Raw genomic sequence first — 21,784 nt, 5'->3', positions numbered from 1 at the left:
GGCATTTTGTCGCTTGGTATATTGTATAGTGGTGTAATGAGATTTAGCCTAGACATATCAAAGAACAAATCCCGCGTGGTAATTCACATCACGGTCTCTGACCGTGTGTCCTGTGGTGAATTGTTAATTGGCATTCCTGCCCTGGGCTGCAAAGTCTCCAACGAGTTTATATGACTGTTATTGCTTCAGTTTTCTCAAAGGATGCCGCACGTGTATTAAAATGTCTTGGGTCTACAACACTCTCCCCTATAACTTAGTAGCCGTGAGTATCAATAATGATGATAACAAGAAGAATAAATGTTTTATATAGCACTCTTTCTATCATACCAAGAGCGCTTTACAATATTTTAAAATTACATAACCTATTTACATGAGTGCTCTAAAACTTACATAGTATACCGCAGAATAAAGTCAATACTAAGAGGAGTAGTAAGCTTAAAAAAAAACAATAACCACTACACATAAACCTCTACATAAAAAAATAAACCACTACACATTGAGGGTAGCCTCACGGTGAGGCTACCCTCAATGTGCAGTGGCAGAGAGTTCCACAGCTTAAGAGCGCACATGGAGAATGCACAAAACCACAAGACAAGGTTATATGAAGACGAACTAAGCAGAAGCCTTGTCTGTGGATCGGAGGGTGCGTTGCGGTACAAGATTGATCAACAGTTCTTCCAAATAACAAGGAACATTACCATTAATTACCTTGAAAGTACAAAACAGTATCTTAATTCTATGCGCAGTCAGTTAGTCAGTGCAAATGGTATTGTTAGACAGTTCAATTGAATACCAGTAAGAACATCTGACTGGTGTGCTGAAGGTCATGGATAAGGCTGCCGTCGGAGAATTTTTTTTGCTTTGTTCCGTGCTTGTGGAGCCCCCAGATTTTAAGTCAAATATTCAGAATTGTTCGTAAAAAACAATTGTTGAATGTTTTCCCGATTTTCATATGTACTTGGTTTTAAATTTTCTTCTATAGTCTGGCAAATGCAACCTGGTAGTAATCCAGGACTTCATGTATTTTTGTTTAGGCTCCTCTGAGTTGAAAACTGCCTAATGCTTTTTATGCGTATGGATGAAATTCTCCAATAACCGCTTACTATTTTATAGTCGTAAAACAGTCTTAAAGCCTTTTATGCGCATACTGACTCAAAACCTATTATTTTCGGTGGTTGATAAGGGTGGGACCTCAAGGTTAGATAGGGTAAGGAGATGGTACTTGTGAACTCTCCTTTTAAGTTTTGGCCACATTAGCCTTGGTCACTTACGCCTTGGTCGTCAAGTAGCTCTGATAGAACTTCTGTAACTGTGTTATGACCGCTTTCGTGAATGCACTCATTTCTCTAATATACATGATTAGTCACCACAAAGGATTTCGGTCAGTCGTCGATACCTTTTCTGTCTAAATTAGGTTTGAAAATACAAAATTCTAGAACAACTAAATTAATATCTAAATTGTCTCTATGCGATGCTTTTTGTAGTGGCCACTATCTTTCATTGACATATTTCTAAGGTATATTTCGAATATTTTGGTTATTTGAAGCGTATACAACCCTGAAAAAGTAGCACTATATTATTAATGATAGACGATATCATCTAGCCATAGTGAAGATATAAAAATCACCGGACTTTGCAATACATACGTTAGCTTTACAACATATTTTACTTATTTCATGTTTACCACGGTAAATCACATTTTGAGAACTTCGAAATTTGAGCTATGACTCTTTGATTCATTTGACTTATGGCAGCCTTTCGCTCATGCTTGTCACATGGTGAAAACAGTTCTCTTGCTGTACTTGCTCCACATCTACCATCTTTGTCTTTATCGTTTGACAGAGTAATGTTACAAGAATATCGCAAACCCGGACCAATCACCAGGTACCTTGGTTAAGCCTTAGTTGTCTGGTCAACCGCTGTTGGTGTCTCAAAATAGGGTGGTTATCCAAGTTGTACTGGATTAAGAAATCAGAAGAACAATACTTTAGCTGCTCCTGTAAATCTGTTTTTAGAACGGCGCATATCTTTTCACTTTCCTCAAAATATTTATGTGCTTCTTTTCGGCTTCCTAGATCAAAATATCGAGCAGACAGTTTCTGTAGGGTGAAGGCAAGCATCGGGTGGTTATCACCAAAAGCATTCCGGTAGATACTCTCTGCTGTTTTCAACGATTCCCTTTGTCCACTAGTCAATTCGAGTTTGCATTCGACATCGCTTCGTATTAGTGAAAACTCAGCCTTTAAGTAATGTTCATTCTTGGGCTTCTGGTGACAAACGTGGGGAATTTTTTGGAGAGCCGAACAGATTTCCTTATAGGCAGGCTTGTAATTGCCCACAATGATGTTCATACGTGCTTGCTCCTTCTTTATCACTGCATATTGCTGATGATTGCATCCAAGTGATTTTTCGAGGATTCTTTCAGCTTTAAGGAGATCATGTTGTGCTTTTGACATAATTTCTTGAATGCTTTCTTCATCCAAAGGCCACTTGATTTCGAAACTATCCAGAGTTATTTCAGTTTTCTTTTGAAGAAATGAGGCGAATTCGGGATGTCTCATTCTGTCCTGGGGAAACCCAAGTTCAACTTCATTGAGATATTCTTTCGCCTCCTTGAGAAGACCAATCTTGGAGCATGCGTAGGCAACCCTTACTGCACATTTCCTCACCTAAAACAAAGGAAAAACGAGATATATTCAACATCGAATTCATCGTAGTTATCTTGATGTAAGTTCGAGCAAAACTGCTATCTTTTAAAATGCTTTTTATCCTGAATTTTTGTGGAAAGCATTTGCCTTGGCCATTTCTTTATAATAGCACGGTAGCCTGATAGATAGGGCAGTTGGACTTGATCTACACCATTCGGTATGCCCATACCGTTTTGCATTCAATCCCATGCCGCAAAAAAAACCTGACTGATGTCAATTTGTTTCTTCAAACGCTATCTAGAAAGGAAGTAAATTCGCCGTTGCATTGTTGCAGAATCTTAATTTTGTCATCATAATTCGGAAAATCACAGGCTCATAAACTAAAAATCCATGTAGCATAATTTAATCATACATTACATACTTGGAGTTTCAAAACTATTTTTTATTCCCGTTGAATTTTTGGTCGACATAATGTGTTGAAACACGGTTCGCTTCAGCTACAGTTAGCTCAGTCTGAATTCTAATTCCCGCTCATCGCCGATTTCTAGGTCAAACCAAAACAAAACAGCGTCACCTGTCTGCTCTACAGCAGTATTTTAGCTTGTTTGGTTGTATCTGAAGTATTTTTTGGCAATGTTATCATTCAAGAATTTTAGCTTTTTTTTTCACCCATTGCTTCAGCTGTCGGTCTTTTTTACTGTCTGTGTCATTAGCCAATAAGTAAGCGTTAGATTTGAAAAATAAGAGAGATTTAGCATCGCGTGTACGTGAAACGGCAAACGTCACCTTGCCGTGTCACGTTTCACGTAAAATAGCGTGGACGTTTTGACTTTAGATTTCATTTTGCGAGTTTCGATGAAGCTGTTTTGCGACTCACTGTGGTGAGTTCATGAAGAAAAGTGCGGTAAGGAGTGAGTTATGAAGGATTTTTAAACATGAAACTTAATTTCCCATAGTATGACTTGCCGGAAAATTATTGGGGTACTTGTTTTCTTCCCTTTTTTTATACTGGTAAGTAGTTTACGTAGTTCTCATGTAGACGGCAAACGCGAGATAGCCTGTTTTCATGTAGAAACGGCAACCGGCAAACGCGAAAAATGGCGGGAAAATCGTGGTCATTTTTGCCGTTCGCGTTTCACGTATACGCGATGCTAAATCTCGCTGTTGTAAAGTTTGGAAAACGCATAATGGGTTCTACCCTTTAATTTTTGGACACTGTGACGGTAATCTTTACTACAGCAGTTTTCAGTCTAGGGTCGCATTAGTTTAATTTTGCTTGGCTGTGTTTCCTTCTTAAGCAGTAATATACAGCTGTTTCGACCAAGGTTGTCCAAAAAAGCGTAAAAGCGTACGCGACAATACCGAAAGGTAGTCTTGGAAATACCCCCAAAATTTGAATTAAAGCTCCAAATCCATATTGCCCGCCATCTCAAGTCTTCGCTGTACGGTCAAGGCATTATGGATTCTGAGCTTTTATTGAAATTTATTGGCTATTTATGGGCATTGCCGCGTACGCTTTTACGCTTTTTTGGACAACCTTTGTCGAAACAGCTGTATAAAATCGAAACAAATGCAGACTTGCTGTTGCATGGTTCCCTTAACACTATGTTCTCCGCGTTATGCATTTAATACTTACATCCCTATGTGCCATGGTGTTTCCAAACGTTTCCTTGTAGATTTGTAATGCACATTTTGCAAGATCAGCACTTCTGACGGTCTCCCCGAGAATAAGGCAAGCTTTACTCAGCCTTTTCATTGAGTTGGCCTTTTCTGTTAATCGGTCAGAAAGGTAAAAAATATATGTTGTAAAAAGATACTGTCTTATCATTACCGTCTTATCATCATTAGGATCTATGAGCAAGCGTGTGCTCTGATTGGCCCCTTATTACTATACCTTCAGGTCTGTCAGATCATGTGGTACCAGCAGCGAAGTCGCGCAAAATAATTGGTGGAAAAAGCCAATTCTTTTGGAAAGTTGATAACATCTCACATGATACAATAGTTGTCCATATAATAAAACAGATCGTTATTCCAGTAATCTCGCCATACATAAGCGTATGGTGCTAAATCGGTGCTGTGCGTCTCGTTGCTTTAGAGTTTATGAACGACAATAAACCATCCCTGAAATTAACCTGAAGGTACAAAATTGGCGTGGATTTTCGGGACACTAATTCGCTTCCTTTTGGCACCAGACGCTTAACCCTTTCTTAGGTAGAGGCAGTCTGAAAGTTTCACTTTGTGTACCATCTTTCACAAGTTGAAATCATCCCTTAAATTTAGTTCAGTGTCAGAGGTAACGTCATCGAACATTGATTTATTGAGGTCTTGCAATTCATTAAGATTGAGATGCATTTTATTCTGTATGAAAAAGTGGTTACCGAGTAAAATTAAAGTAGGAATCAACTGAAGGTAATCACGAGAAGTAAGATATAAAAACGGTCAGTGACCACCATTTTCATGAGTAAATCGGATCTTAATTGCAAGGCCAAACTTCATTACCTGGATGAGAAGGAAGATAATTGTTGTCCATAATTTGAACTGCTCCTTCCAGCATTTTCTTTGCCTCTTGAACCCTTCCCAACTGCTCGTAGGCGTAGGCTAGGTAATTAAGGGTGGCAGCAACGATTCGGTGGTTTTCGCCGTGGAGTACCTTGTAAATTCTCAATGCCTTGGTGAGGTTTCTCTCTGCATCCCCCACATTCCACACATCACTCTGAGCGTGGCCAAGGTTCAAAAGTGCAGTAGCTATAGCTATCAATGAAAGGACAGAACACAAAAAAATATATTTATGTTTGCTGCTCTCATGGTGGCAAAAATTATTCCTCCCCTTGTTTGTTGAAATAATGTGGACCATGAATAATTTTCAGTGTCATGTCAGACACGTATCGTAAGCGACAAAATTGTTGAGTAACACCATCCCATCCCTGGAGTATCAACTATGTCAAAATGGATTACGAATTTTTATATTCTTTCAGTATGTGTGTTTGTTACAGAGAAATCGTGCTCTGTATAGTTAGGTACAATTCAAAAGAAAACGATTTTAAAGACGTAAATATGTTGATGTATTGGGCTACTACAGTGGAAAATATTAACGGCAGACTGATCCCAACGGCGGAGGTGACGAGCTTGAGAGAACAAACAACAAAAGCTAGAATAACTGAAATATATTTGGTTTTTAAAAAAACAAATTTGACAAATTTTTTTGTATTGTATTGTACTACAGTGGAACCTACAATGGACTGGGGAAATTTGTTCGTTATATCGAAAACCTTGATATAACGAATTCGCGGAAAAACAACTAAAATGTTCGTTATATCGAGGTATGGTTATTTTTTTAACAGTGTTACGTTGCACTAACCAGCATTTTTGGATCTGAACGATAACTGTAAATAGCATTTGTGCTTTAATGTCTACATGAAGGTACAGTGCACTGTACAGATCTGTACAAAACCTTTGTCGCGTGTTGAAATTTATCCGTTATATCGGGGTACATTTTATGTTTGGGCTTTTTGTTCGTTATATCGAGGTTCTCTTCCATACATTTTACTGTAACTTTGGCCGGGTTGAAGAATATCGTTCGTTATACCGAGGACTTCGTTATATAGAGATTCTTTAAATCGAGGTTCCACTGTATGACACTAATATGATTGAGTATTATCAGAGCTACGAATATGTAAATCGAGTTGTTTAGTGAGTTCCACAAAACGAAAATCACTCCAGCACAACATGCAACGAAGTGCTTTCTGTAAGGATGGACTTGGGCTTGTTCACACTATACAAGACTGCTTGTGTACGGCACCAAAACCGTAACGGTAAGGTTTTTCGTTCTCACATGAAACTTTTATTCTGACATAATTTTTATCTAAACGTGATAAGATTTAACTGTTTAGCGGGTAATATTACAGGGGAATATCAGCCAAAATTTACCCTATAACAATTTAAGGAGCCCAAGCTATCGACGAATTTGATAACGACAGTGGTTCTTATGAGTGAACATCCACTACTGATGAGATGAGGTTGGCATGTGGTTCGTCCACTCGGGTGAGTTGTTAACGCCGGACGTAACTACTAACCAAACAAGTGCAGCCCAGTAGACATCTGAAGTTGGCAATTACGCTCTTTACGTTCATGAATTCTGTTGTTTCGTATCATCAGCATCTCTTTATTTACCCTCGGATTTAAGAGTAGCTTATGCAGCTCATATCTCGGAGCATTTTCACCCAACCATGAGAATATACACACAAAGACCAGACCTCAACACCGGGAACTACGTGGGTTCTTTAACGTCCCACAGAGTTATTTACAAACAAGGGTTGTGAGACGAGGCCTACGGTTTATCGTCCTTATCCGAGTACACCAGAAAGTCTAACCGTATGCAGATGTCAAAGCAAAGGCAGCACTTTCTCCCCAGTTATTTAAAGACCCTGAGTGGTGGTCCGGCCGGGGTTTGAACCCGCAACCTCCCGCACGGTAATCTACCAACTGAGCTAACCGGTAGTAGTGATTGCGAAGTGAAACTGGCGAATCGGTGAGTACCCAGGGGTTAGAATAAATGATCCTAATGATTACATGCTATAACAATGGCATTTCCATTAAACAAAGAACACCTTCTTAATTTATAACTCTCTCCTGGGACTACAAGAGAACGAAGTTACATGATCTCGCCTGATTATTCACGTAGCTGATGAAGTTCAAGTGATTCGAACGTCACAATATTTTGCTCTGAAGTTTGGATTTCTTTTAACGTTAATGTCTTTACTAGAGCAGGAAAATAATATTTTCGGTAATGTTAAGAATGGGTACACATTTTACCTGGGTGATCTTTCGAACCGTACTTTTGGTCTGTTATTTTTGAAGCCTGCTCCGCAAATTCCAAACTTGTCTCCGAATCACCTTTGTAGCGGTATACAACACTTAGTTTTGATAAGATCACAGCACTATAAATGTCGTTCTGTCCAAGCATTTTCTGTGCTTGCTCTAAGGATTCGATGCTTTCGTCCAGTTTGTCCATGTTCCTTTGAACTGACGCAAGGCGGCTCAGTGTCTCCCCCATCTGTAAACAAGACAGAATCAAACGGTGTATAAATACACATGCTGCGATAAAGAAGCGTAAACCTGGCCCATTGGCTTGTTCTATAGTGCTCACTATCCAGTCGAGAACGTGTCAAATCGCTCGTTTAAAAATTTTTTTTTTTTTTTTTTTTTTTTTTTTGAAAATGGAACATAACTAAAAAATGGTGACCAAAGCACTAGCCACCTATGCAAACGCTCTTTGTGCTCGTCACAAATTCCTCCCCCTCTCGTGGGGGAAAACTAGGTGTGGAGCTCAAGATCGTTTGCAAAGAAGGATGCTACCAAAGCGAAAGAATCGTGCCATGCTCATCACTCGCTCTTTTTTGCATCAACCGAGTTGTGAGGGGAAATATATTCCCAACTAATAAAGTGAAGTGGAAACGTAATAGTAACTACCTAAGATTGAATTTACCATCAGCAGCAACAACAACAGCAAGATTAAGATAAAGATTAAAGGAATACTGATGTGGTGCAACACATTTTCAACTATAACTGCTCAGCGTAAGAAGAAGGGCGCTGTGCTGAAATCAGTGGCCGATGCAGCAAGCCCTGATATCCAATATGGGCTTTCAAGAGACCTTGAGAACCACGAGGGTAACGCCTAGAAAAACGTCACTTAAAAACATGACTTTGCGTTGTTTGAACTGCTTCGCGATTATTCCAATTTCTTCATGGAGCCGAACTATGTTGAATCGGTAGGTGAACGAAGCCCAATAAAGAAAAAAAGTTAAAATTTCACCGTTGGGTGCTTCCGTTCTCCATAAAAGTTTCGATTTGGTCTATTCACGTCGTTGTTTTGCAGAATACGACAAAGAAATTTACCAAAACTCTTAACAACCGTGTACAGCGAGTTTTTTGCTCATCAAATCCTATTTTAAGTACGTAAATTATAATCAACCAGGCGAGTGTAGCCCTGGCAAGGTCTGTTTGAGGTGACACTGACTGACGTTTCGACAACCTGAGCGGAAATCATCTTCCCCTCTGAAGCTAACTTTCGCTCAGGCTGTCGAAACGTCAGTCAATGTCACCTCAAACAGTCCTCAGGACTATACTCACCCGGATAATCATAATTTACGTACTTATGACATGACTCCTGGGTTCAAACTAGGTTCTCGTTGATGTCGCTGTCGTAGATATTAAAGTCCCCATTTTCTCTAGAAAGTAATTCCCTTTTTCCATGCTGTGACTGGCTCTTCTTTTGTAGTTTTGAGATGTCTCACAACAGATGTGAGATTGCTTCTTTATTGCCTTTTACGCATCGGCACTATTAAGGCCAAGGATGTCCTTGACTCTTCTCGCATGGTTGGTAACTTTTTTGTATTAAAGGGCTATCCATGAACACTTAATCTGAGTAGCTTAATACAGTAATTATATGCCAAAGCTACATTGATTTTAGTAGCTTTTGAATTACCCTTAGATTGCTTGGTGAGTCAACAGCTCTAAAGATCTTCAGAGCCTTTTTTAGGTAGTCTTCGGCTTCAACATACTGTCCAAGGTAACGGTAGGAGGATCCCAATGCGCTAAGGGTGTAGCCATATTCTTGTGTCAGGCTGGAGCCGTTTTCACTGTCATCGTATATCTTGAGAGCTCTCGTGATATGGTCACTATAGAACATAAGGAGATGTGAAAATGAAGTTATTGTCGTTGTTGTTGTTGTTGTTGATTAAATATCACTTTGATAGAACAAACAAATGATGAAAAAAATCTCGGGTATACTTCATTCAATAGATTTTCGGAATGCGTTCGATACCCTAGAATGGCAACCCACTTCAGATTTCGTTAACTTTCGGAAAAAAACACTCACTGACAAACACTAACTTCCTGTAATTCTATCAGGTTGTGAGTGCTATTCCAAAACATCTGTTAATAAGAGAACCAGATTTGTCCTCTTTTTATCTCCTGGCTAATGTTAAAAATCAATTTCAGGAAAATGAAGGCCAGAAACGTTTATTGGCTTCTTACGTCTGGAACCTACACTGGGAAACAGAGGACCGAAGATATGGGATAGAGTGTTACAAATATATGAGAACAGTTAAAAATCGATCTTCAAGCCAGTCAAAATCAAACTTCAAAGGTAACTGGGAACGAATCAAAACGGATGGTGAATGGTTATATCGAGTTGATCGTGATTCCATTGAACTCAGATTTATTCATAAATTGTCATTTCACAAACCACTTTGCTGAGGTTGTCCAATGGTTTAGTGACTCAAAATGGCGGTACATTTACTCCAAGTACACCAATAATGGTCTTTATTGAGGCGGTATTGAGGGTAAGTTAAACGAAGGAGCACTTCTCCTCCCACATTTTAGTAACAGAGTGAAGCGAAAATGTAGCTGTGAGAAACTTTATGTATAGTGAAGATACCTCATTCTCCTCCTCCTTCTTCTTTTCTTTCCCTCTTTCTGTCTTGCTATTTAAGTCATATATAATTACATTGAAAGCCGTACAAAAAAAAAAAAGTCAAAGGAGTGCTCTGCATGTAATTGTATTGTGAGAACAAAGGGTAAGTAATGCTTCTTGTTAAAATATATTTCTTGCTTATGTCATTAGTGTAATAGGATGTTGTTGCCAAATAAAGACCAAAATCTTCAGAAAAGTATCTTCATTAAAAGGAGGGTTGATTTTTTTTTAACCGACAGCGCAATTAACATATCCTATTGAAATAAAATTTCATTTTGAAAAAAGACTGCAGAGTACTCACATTGCCTCAGTTTGTTTTCCCAGTTCGTTCAGTACATTTCCAAGACTTCGTAAGGTGAAAGCAATTTGCGGGTGGGCTTTACCATTGTAGAATTGTTCTTTCAGTTCTAGTGCCTGTCTTAGATATCCTTCTCCTTTCTGGGGGTCACCGAGATAGCTAGAAATGTTAAAACTTAAATGTTAAAAAGACTTATCATTGGAGATGTTGCTGCATGTCTGTATTCTTTTTGGTTGAGAGCACACAGCTACCACATTTGGTGGACAGAAAAGTCCTTTGTTCAAAGCTTAAAATGCTTATGCTGTGTTTTTCAAAGCCCCCCCCCCCTCCTCCCTTTCCCTACAGATCATTGTTGACTCAACACTGTAAGGAGAGCAACAATGAGTTTCTTCTGGCGTTGGAGTAGAGCTGTCTGAAAAATGAGTTTGTCTCAAGACTTGTCCCTGATTGAAATTAACGTTGGTTCCGAATCAGTTGTGTTTTTATATCTTTGATATTTTCGGACGCCCAGATGTCTGATGCAGCGGTGACGTCTGCAAAGGTACAACCGTCGTCCGCAGCGTGAAAGATTCCACTATCCCACTGGCTACAAAGTGAAGCCCAAGATGTTGAACGGATGCTTTAAGGAGGCTCGCAACAGTTTCTGGCATTAGGGTGGATCTTTTCAATACAATATTTCGCAGGGAAGTCCTCCTTCGATTACCTTTATACTACACCACCTTTTCATCCTATGATCATATTGTATGTTTTCTTGGTTTCCAAACATCAGTTGCTACCATGGCAACAGGGACGCAAAGCAGTTCATTTTAATAACGCCTATTATCTCGAAATCACTTTACTACTCAACTTAGACAGCTTGTGGGCGAAATTAGAAAAAACTGTAAGAGCGTTTTCAAGTAAATAAAGAATCTTTTATATCGGCTGATTTTAGTTATTGCCGCATTTGTTTTGTTAAAATCGTTAGAAAAGTAATTTATTTCTGTCCAAAGGTCTGTTATCACAGCAAAACATTCTACTTTGAACTTTTTAAGTGGCTGCGATGTCAAGATATTTGTGTTTTAAAACGGCCAAAATAAGTCGAAAAGCTTGTAATTCGAATAAATCAAAATATTTCAAAAAAATGCACTAACAGATTTTCCTTTCAATTGTGAGGCGTTAGAATAATAATTTGTTTGTTGTTCGAGCACGTTTTACGTTCAAGAACCATTTCGGGTAATAGATAAGAAGGCTGAAACTCGGTCAAGTTTCAGTCGCTGTTCTCTTTCTCTGAACATGAGTTTTACACCTTTTGACCGTCATTATCAGGAAATCAGTAACTTTTCATTAGTGTTAAAAATTAAATCATTAAAGTGAATGTGTAATCACTGTATGAAAATAGACAAACGTTTTAATTTTCGACGTCATCAATAAGGCATTTTACATAGAGAAGAATATTCATTAATGCGAATATCAGTTCAATTTAATGAAAATGAGAAACTTTTAAGAGGATGAACAAACATTAGACGCTTCTTAATGTTCTATAACGAGGAAAAAATTTCATTACAACAGAGATACAGTCAGCGTAACAATCAATCCTTCAATCAACTCCCCGCTTAAACATCGTGGTATGTAAGCCTGCATAAACCTAAACCACTCTGCACATTTTCTGGCAGTTATCGTGTTCACGTTTCTCCTCTTCTCGCGAGGATCTTCAAACGTCCTAACTATCCTTTCACGATGCTCATTTGGGATACGGTTTCGACGACCTCTGTGCTCCATAACTGCGAAACCAATATGCACATGTACAGCATCGTTTTCAAATTTAAGCATCCATATAGATCCAGTGGGAAATTAGTCAGAAACCATGTAACAAAAATATTTTGTAATTGAAATTTTATTCGCGCGATAGAACGTTAACCGTAGGTTAATGAGTCTTCATTCGCACTAAAGAATGTTGTTTTCGATAAGACCCTATTTAAATTGGCCTTAATGAATTTTCTTTTTGATGCAAAACTCCTTAAGACTCTGCCACAAATTGAAATGTCTCATTTCCTAGCTAAACTGATTATACATTTACTTTATTGACCAATATTTTCGCGCTAATAAAAATTTATTTCCTGATAACGAAGGGCAAAAGGTGTATTTGTTTTTGCTGGTCTAGTTCACTGCTTTTCTCGTGCGATGAATATTTATGTACACCACGCTTGTTTCCACTCACGGGTTTAACTTTCACGTCTTAGAATAATAGAATATAGATTGTTCGGCGGAAACCAGTCAAGCTCGGAAGTTGAAGACGTTTCTTACCATTGCTATTGTTGTTGTTGATATCATTATTGTAAGGTATGAATGATAAACCCGTGAGTGGACACAAGCTTGCATTGCACGAGAATATCAATGAAATAGACCAAGAGAAAAAAATAAAACTCATGTTCATAGAAAGAGTACAGCGACTGAAACTTGACCGAGTCAAGGGGTATCCAAGATGCCTAGAAAAGGAGATGGCAGCTTAATAACTTTCTAATAAGGAATAACAGTTTCCACAAAACACTTATCGATCAACTTGGTTCTTGTTCTATACTTATATGGTATGTGTACCTGTTACTGTAAGCCTCTCCGAGGAAGTGAAGCACGTTGGCCACATCCAGCTGCACATTCTTTGGGCCTCTGTAATCATTGTATCTGGCCAAAGCAATCTCCAGATTTTTTCTTGCTTCTTCGGACTCACCAAAGAAAAGCAAGCTTCCTCCAAGGCAGGCGTATCCATCTGCCAGGACAAGAGTTTCGTCGTCTTCTACTTCCATTTCCTTGCTCAACTGTTAAGTATAATTTCAAAGGGCAGTGTAATTTTTTGAAGGCCTTAGAGCTCTTAGGGTGGGTTTCTTTTGGACAAAGTAAAACCAGACTTCATATTCAAATCCAGGAAATAGATGATCAATCCAGGTCATCCACTCCGGCGGGAAAGGTATTTTGGAATCGAGACCATGGATTGATCATACCAAGCGCTTTCCTAATATACATCTGAAAAGAATACGCAATACCAGTGGGAGGTCAAAACAGTTTTTTGTCCATGTTCCATTAATTTGTATTGCCTACATCAGTCTCAACTATTTTCGAACGTGTATTACTACCAACTATGAAACTCAAGCAATACAAATATGTAAATTATTATAATTAAGTACAAGAAATAAACGAAAACATGATGAAATCAGGGTAATTTAACATCATCTGAAAGCATTCTTTTGTCAAAAAATTGAAGGATATTCTGGAGCAGTATCGTATTTCATTGACACCTCCCTCTTTCCCTTACCTAATTTTGAAGTAAGAGTTCGTCCGAAACTAATTTTGGAGCACTACAATAAGTTGGTCTGTTTTGAAGCTGGAGTAGTTAATCGAGAAGTGGTGGTTATTGCTTATCTACAAATAAGATTAAGACGATGGTCAAACCATTTTACGCAGATGCTTCCATCATGCTTCTGGGACTTAATCGCTTATGAAGAAATGTTGAGAACTGTTGAAGGTATATAACGCAAACTGCTTGAATACGTTTGGTACCAAAAGAGCTTAGTACCTGGACGGCTTCTTTCAAATGGGGTAATATGAAGCGTAGCATGATAAAATCAGCATCACTGGTGCGTTGCAAGGCGGTTTTGCAAATTCTGCCCAGACATTTAATGACTTGTGAGACATCATGGGATGATAAAGTTGGAGCACTAATCCTGTTTGTCCTGTTTCTGATTGAGCTAAGAAAGAATCCAGTCCATGTCTCTTCTGAAGTAAATAAAAGAGAAAAAAACATCTGAGTTGTAAAGCTTTAATTTGAAACACATGCAAATCTGTTATCTGAGGTTGGGTCTTTTTTCAATCGTACCTGTAAAGAAAGCCAGTAATAAAGTGTCAATCCCTAATGAAATCCATCCAAGATGAGGTCTAATTTCTGTTCAACCCTAAAGAATTTCATTGAAAAATCTGGCTTTACCCGGCAAAGGAATGTCGCTATTTTTCGGCCTTACCTTATGTGTAGGTCTAATGCAATAACCCATTCCATCCCGTTGGCAAATATCGGTGACAATTTTGCAATTCCAATTCATTTAGGTTGCAACTGCTTAGCCGTAATTCAGGTTGCTATAGTTCCACTCTTTACTTGAGATCCAATCATTGAGATCAAGGAAAGGAAAAGTCTGTTCAAACGTTTCACGGCCATTGTTCCTATACCATCTAACTTGCTGATGCTCAGTTTTTCAATTGTTGAAGCAAATGTTGAGACCTTTGCACAAGTCTTTTAACCGATTTTTGAAACCTTGAAATGTTGAAGCGATGTTGAATCTAAATGTTTTCAAAAATAACTCTTTAATCACACTTTAACAACCCTGAAGGACCTGTTAAAAGGGCTACGATTTAATGTCGAACGATCGCTTTCAATATTTGAGGCAAATATTGAAGTTGTTTATACCGCATGACTCTGGTTGTTGTCGGCAAAGTATATTCCTTAGAGCGTCATGATGCCTTGGATGGATCTTCACCATTTTTATTCCGTCTCTTTCACAAATCTCTACAAATTTGTTGTGCTTTACAGCTTCTGTCACCTCCGGAAAACAGTTCTCCAGAATTTGTAGAGGCAAATAGTCTTCACGTGAACAGCAGGCTAAAAAGCATAGCAGCTGTAAAGTAAGAAAAAAAATTGTTCGTTACTTCAGCTCTTAATTCAGTTATATTGAGTGAAATTTATTGAGGAAAGTTGCTTTGTTACAGGACCTCTTTGGCTTAGGATGGAGAAAGCTCGCGGTAGGACTATTCTATCACATTTGAAAGGTCTCTGCTCTTCAGATTTAAATCTTAAGACCTTCCAAGAAACTCATAAATACAACACAAGAAACAAACGTAAAGTACGTTTACCAGCAATAAGGTGCAACTGGGGAAGCTAAAGACTAGCATTTTATCCTGTTAAAGACTGGAATTCATTAAGCGAAGACATTAGATCGTCAACGAATCTGAGAGAGTTCAAATTTAGATGTTTTAAGTAATCGTAGTAATTTATACAAGTTCTTATTATATATGTATCCAGTAGAGTAGATTTTAACTATTGTATTTAAATCTCTATTTGTTTGTAACCTTTACATACAGGGCCTCTCTGAAAACCATCATGTTGTGAGAGAGCATCCTGTACAAACACTGTTATAAATAAACAAAGAGCGTCAAAGAAACCCCATATAAAACCAATACTTTCAAATTCAAATTGCTAGTCTATGCTTACCTTCTGAAACATTCTAAGATTAAGAACTTGTTATCGATTGAAATTTACCTTTGCCTGGTGTTTTCGAGTCATTTCCAAACGCAGCATGCACTCAGACGGTGTTGCTGTTTCTGTCCCAGCTAAATCTCTGAAAGTAAGTTCTTTATTCGTTTCCTCTTTGTATTCTCTCACAAAAGCTCCAAATCTAAGTTAACATAAACAAATAAGTGAACATTAAAACAACAACAACCAGCTTGTATTTAATGTGGGACAGTTCCATTACATCGCATAGCATAAAAGTATTTATACGTAATATATCAAGCAGAACTGTTGGATCTATTTTTAGTCGACTGGATGCTGCACCACCCGCTTGTCATTTTAAAAAGTAGCGCAATTTTGAAAATTTGGTTCCTTTATTTGGCATCAGTAAAAATGTTGGCGGACTTTCTTAAGTTGTTGTGGTGTCATGATAGTGATTCCGCAAAGTCAGCTACCGGATGTGAGTGGATTTACAGTGAAAGAACTTCTATCATGTGAGAATGATGTATTATTCTAAAGTGACACAGGCATACTCCTGATAGGAGCACTCGTATTTCTTTTTTCCGAGTATGCCTGTGTCACTTTCTAGAATAATACATCATTCTCACTCGTTCACCAGTCTTGAAATATACCATCATATTTATTTCAACTTCTATAATGTACTTATAATAAAGCAGTTTACTCACGCCGCTATATCTTGGGGGACACACTTCAGCATATTGACAGCTATGTCCTCAGCATTCATCTTGTCATTGCCAGTCGCGCTGATGCCACTTTTGCTTTCAAGAAATTTAACTGCGTCGCTCTCTGTCATTTGACCAATATGCACCTTCTCCAGGGAAGAGTCACACACTTCTTTAACCAACAGCTCTGGAGATTCGGTTGTCATTATGACCAGACCATTTCCAAACCTACAGTCTCCTGGTTGAGGCCAGTACCTCTCAAGACTGCCCACGTTGTCGGCCATAAATCCATCGATCAGAAGCACCCATGAGTTTTGAAGACTGAGCTTCTTCATAACCTCTTCATAAATTTGCCTCAAAGCTTCATCATAAGCATCTGTTTGGCAATGATCATGCAGGTACATATGATATTGCCTCCCCTCTAATGTTCTACTGTGAAGCGCGAGTTCCCAATATGCAACTTTAGCCTCTTCAGTTAAACCAATTTCTTTGGCGAGACTACAAAAACTCTCCAGCTGTGTTCTTGTGTTTGTCGCATTTATGGTCCACTTTATTGTCGGTCTTTCTTGGAAAAAGCTTCGTTTGGCGTCACTGGTACGTACCAAGAGCGAGCTTTTTACTGGAGATGCGTAAAGTTTTTTCATCAGATTTGCTGCGGAGAATTTTTTTCCGCATCCCTGTGGTCCATACAATATTAGAGTTTTCACGCCAGAGAAATTTCTTTTAGAAAGAAGTTTTAACTTCTCCCTAATTTCTGCATCTTCTTCCCGTCGAAAATAACCACGACAAGATGGAATCCTTAAGGCATGAGCCTTTCTTGGAAATAGGCGCCCACCAACTATTTTCCTGCCAAACCTATGAAGGTCTTGACCTAACTGCACCAGATCCTTGACGTCTGCGGAAATTGTCAGACCCATAATGTATCGAATCACTATAAGTAAAATATTTCCATTTTTAGTGACATAGTAGTATGCTTTGCCTTAGAAATTTGTAACAAGGTATAACAAGCTACTCTCGAACGTTCTAACGGGACAGCACTTCTCCTGATACTTATGCAACAAGTGTTGCTCACACTCCTTTGTAAGCCTCAAGAATCTTTCAGAGGGTGATTTAGTCCATGGGCCAGAAAGTGAAACCCTCCCCCCATCTCGGGATTTTTGCAGACATGTATTGTCACATCAAACTCGCTAAATTCACCTCACGTGTTGCTGTTCCTCTGAAATCTTTCGCACCGGTGCATTCTTTTTGTTTTGCTGCTTTTCGAAATTTACAACTTTCCATAAAGATTTAGTGGTCTGATCCAAGGTCCACAAACTGCTCATAGTTGCTACTTGAATGGAGACATTTGATCCACTGTGATGCTTTTTCGGCGAGACACGATTATGCAGCAGCGGTCACATTTTTGGAAAGCGATAAGTTTGAAACTGAAACGGAACTACGTCGTTTTCTCGAAAAGGTTTCAAACTGACCTAACAAACGTCATTTGTAATGTAATGAATCTAAATCTTAAAAAGTGCTAACAGTCAATCCACGTCACGCGTGACCGGTATTTCTGAAATTTGAATGGAGTTTTGGAATTACATGTCAGTTTCGAACATCGCCAACGAGATTTCCGAGTTTCTGTAGAAATTTCCCTAGTTTATTGACGGTATGAGGGTATGAATTTTTCTTTACATTACAGGATTAAGTCTTTCAAGAATAATAATTGTTTCCCAAGTATTTTGAATCTTTTTATTCTCTGTTACATGTAATGCGTCTTTTTCGGAAAGAGAAATGTTCAACATTCCATTCGCATGTCGGACATTACAAAGAGAAATTCGAATGTTCATTTCATTCTCGGAAATACTGGTCACGCGTGACGTGAATTGATGTAACTGTCACAGTACAGAGTGTTTTCATTCACCTGACTACTGGTCATATTGGTTTACTGAAACAAAAGAGAGTATTTGCATGAAAATAGAGTTCAATTCCCAGAGGTTTAGTTTGGGACACCAACATGGCCGTCGTTTCTTTGTTTTGGGACACCAACATGGCCGCCGTGACGTCATGTGAAAACACTCTATGCCACATCATGTTGGCGAATTAGCAAAGTATCTATCGAGGAATTCGTCAGCTATTCATGTATATTGGCAGCTCACGAGACACTCAGTGGATTCAGCAAAACAAACATTTTTGCCACGGAAAGCTACACGTTTAAATGCCGCATAATGATATAAGAGGCAACTGAGATCCGGTTGAAAGCCCTCTTTAAATAGAGACAAAGGCTTAATTTAGCCGACTTCTATGACACTATTTTAGACCCTAATGAAAATGAGTGACGTAACCATTTTTCATTGTGACTGATGATGTTCGGTTAAACCAGACAATACATTCCACTGCCATTGCTATCTGAGTACAGGAAATAATTTTATTATTTTTTAAAGCATTACTTCAGAACAGGAAAACAATATTTTTGATTCTTACTTGAAACGTCTTACAATATTACCCTAATTGCATGGTTTCCATGGATACATTGTAAATATTTTTATCTCCCAAGGCTAATTTCACTTTCGATCTGTTTTAAAAAAGCCCCGCTTTTGGCCGAAAGTGATGAAATCATCGTTGTAAATAATAGTACACCGACATGTACTTATTGTGACGCAAAGGTGAATTTTACTTTCGAAGCCTGGTTATTGCATAAAACTTGAAATAGGTGATGTGATTTTTTGTGCAATTGTTGTTTTGTTGAATACATTTTGTCGCGATCGGCAAGTGCAAACTAATGCGGTTTGCAGTGCGATCTGTCGCCACGAAAGCGTAGAGGTTTTGAACTTATCGGAAACTACATACAACTTGACGGACTGCAGCGAACATCACACCATATATAATCGCGCTCCAACCGCACTGAAATCGGATTTCCATCGCGAGCGACAAAGCTGGCACAAATCGCATCGAAAATCGTCTGTACAGACGGCCCTTTAGAGCCCATATTACTCACATTTATAACCACAGATTTTGCTATTTTCTGGTTAATTAATCTCAAATCACGACAAGGTGGGAGCACAGAATAGCATTGGACTGCAACTCTGCTTGAGAGAATTTGCCAATTTAACCGATAACCGAGTGTCACTGGAACGCCAAATGATGTTTCTGTTCCGAAAAGGAAGGAAATAAAACTTACATTGTGAATCTCTGTGTAGCTTGCTCCTGAAAAATACGATTTTCTTTACCAGCACTGATTACAGCGTATTACTGAACAGAGTTCCCAAGCATTCCAAGGTGTCTCTTAACTACTTGTTATTCGGTATGCGGCACCTATTTGTTGACTTAACTTATGTATGGGGAAAGTCCCTGGAAAAACTCCCGCTGACATATATCCTCCTATATTATTATTATTATTTTCATTTTTTATGGAAAGGGAAGTCCCTCATCTCTATAAATCTAGTACTAAATATCATCTTGTTTTGGAAACACATCATTTACATTTACTTTCAACAGACGCACTGATTTGCATATGCGACTATGAAGATAATTTCATCCGAGACATCGTCAGTTGCTTGAATGAACCGCTATTCAATGCCAGCATGCAAGGAGAGCTACGTGTTTGAGACCGATCTCGATGGACTTTTGGAGCTTGTTAGAATGTGCTCGAGGCTAGAAATACAAAAGTCTTCATTCTCTAGATTTGGAGCACCTAAAACAATTTAGTTCAGTAAGTTTGAAAAAAAATACAGATTCTAAAGAACGAAGACGAATATCTAGATCCATTCTCTATTCTTCAAATAATGAAGTGACTTTAAATTGTAGCTTGTAATCTACAGACAATGAACCTTTGTATCCGCGCTTTTATTTTCCTGAATTTTTCATTCTTCAGTATACCATTTACGTATTATTAATTTTTTGCTTTATCAAATTTTCTTCGTATCCTTCTATCTTTTCATTAATGTTTGTAACTTTGCTACCGGTCTAGATTAGCAATCTTTGTTGTTTGCAGGTCGCAACGATTTTATGTAAAATCACAGCTGAAGTTGATTTTAGAAATTTGAATTTTTAGTCTCACATCTTGTATGTCACTCTTTGGTCACGGCGTTTTACGCTTCGTTACGGCGCGGTAATTATGAAGTAGTCTGCAGAGAGTAGTCCTGCTGTCTCTAACAACGACAATGTATCGATAGTTGCCAAACATCAATCGACAAGGCGGTGTCTGTGTGGCATCGTTATACATTATCACTTATTTACTTCAGGGGTACACGAGTACAATTTTTCCTTGCTTTCGTTTTAAATGTGGCTATGTGTGATCTTTGATCACAAGATCAGCACGAGGCATATGCATTGCCAAATGATCAATTACTTTACCTTCTTTACAATTGTTCTAAGATGAGGGGTTTTTCCCGAAACAGAATGCTTTGTTTCTAGACAATTAACAAAAAAAACCGTTCTGTCATGTTACAATTCTAGGATGAGACGCCTTAAATGGAAAAAAGAAAAAGTAATTTGAGCGGGGACTTTCCCTGTTTAATGTGCTAATCATGCAAAGTCATGATTATATCGAGTGCTTTTGTAATTTGTTGGAGCTGATGTAGAAGGACTGTCTACGCGGTTTCGAATACGCGGAATTTCCATGAAGACGATGGCTGGACAGCAGTGACCTAGTGAGTTGTTATTGTAAAGCTTCTGTTGAAGAAAGTTATTACTTTAAAGGCTATGTGATCACCTTCGATTGCAGATGATCGCTCAATTGTTTCCGCAAACGTCTGCGATCAGATGGAAATATTTTTTATCAACGGCCTATAGCTCTCGTCCTTGTTGATAGCAAGGATTGTGAATCATTTATTAATTGATGCTAAAGGGTGACCACCATATGGGCATCAAGTTCCCACAAGCTATTATTGCGCGATAACAGAGTCAACCAGGATTATAGTGTAGACCTGTAGTGTCGTTTCATCGTTTATAGTGTCGTTTCATCGAATTCTTGAAGGGGAATCTTTAATAGACCTTAATAATAATGTACTTGGAGCATGCCTAAATCTAGAAAATTTCTATCGCTCTGCATCGGCTAGGCTGTGGCCAAGCAATGCATGGTGGCTCCATAAAATTAATTGAAGTCATGTTGTCTAAGTTTGGGTTTCGAGCTGAGAATTGCATGAGCTGTTTCCGCCTGTTTGGAATCCACGACAGCTAATTACGCGTGATGCCCTGAGGGCAGCACTTGTCTTAAAGGGGCTCGATATCTTCGTCGTTTTTTTTTTACGTGGAATGCCCGCAGGGCAGGCCGTGTCTAGGTTTGGGTTGGGTATCGTTTTTTTCTTCGTCGCAGCCACAAATCTTCACATTAATTTATGCATTTAACTCTGTTCTCTCCTAGTAAGGATGTATTGTTCTGATTGTCTTAAACAGAAGCGGCCCAATCAAAATCTATTATTTAGGCACATATCACGAGAGAGGGGACCCACT

At 38.6% G+C, this 21,784-nt stretch overlaps 2 protein-coding genes across 2 annotated transcripts in view; one reads left to right on the top strand and one right to left on the bottom strand.

The window, feature by feature from the left end:
* LOC146452226 (uncharacterized) lies at positions 1–19,641 on the bottom strand. Its single transcript, XM_085098056.1, has 12 exons — positions 19,512–19,641; positions 16,355–17,282; positions 15,699–15,834; positions 14,850–15,057; positions 13,968–14,167; positions 12,995–13,212; positions 10,424–10,579; positions 9,133–9,325; positions 7,461–7,701; positions 5,148–5,399; positions 4,285–4,418; positions 1–2,669 (listed from the first exon to the last, which is right to left on the bottom strand). Exons 2-12 carry the CDS (start codon positions 17,266–17,268, stop codon positions 1,878–1,880), a joined length of 3,444 nt encoding a protein of 1,147 aa, XP_084954182.1. The 5' UTR covers positions 17,269–17,282; positions 19,512–19,641; the 3' UTR covers positions 1–1,877.
* Positions 19,642–20,507: 866 nt separating this feature from the next.
* The window catches only part of LOC146452223 (uncharacterized), a 36,003-nt gene continuing 34,726 nt past the window's right edge, over positions 20,508–21,784 (top strand). Inside the window, exon 1 of the mRNA XM_085098054.1 lies at positions 20,508–20,982. Coding sequence (XP_084954180.1) covers position 20,982 — 1 coding nt within the window. The 5' untranslated portion in view covers positions 20,508–20,981. The remainder of the gene's footprint in view (positions 20,983–21,784) is intronic.

This window comes from Pavona decussata, unplaced genomic scaffold (genome assembly GCF_977016875.1).
Source record: "Pavona decussata unplaced genomic scaffold, jaPavDecu1.1 SCAFFOLD_375, whole genome shotgun sequence".
NCBI classification, from domain to species: Eukaryota; Metazoa; Cnidaria; class Anthozoa; order Scleractinia; family Agariciidae; genus Pavona; species Pavona decussata.
Note: the sequence above shows the minus strand (reverse complement) of the source record. Positions and strands in the feature narration are given on the sequence as shown.

Coding starts and splice junctions, on each gene's coding strand:
- LOC146452226 (XM_085098056.1), bottom strand. CDS start 17,268: ATGGGTCTGACAATTTCCGCAGACGTCAAGGATCTGGTGCAGTTAGGT. Junction 14,168..14,849: donor ACAACAACCAGAGTCATGCG/GTATAAACAACT, acceptor TATTTACTTCAG/AAGAGACATGGACTGGATTC. Junction 9,326..10,423: donor GGAAAACAAACTGAGGCAAT/GTGAGTACTCTG, acceptor TATGTTCTATAG/TGACCATATCACGAGAGCTC.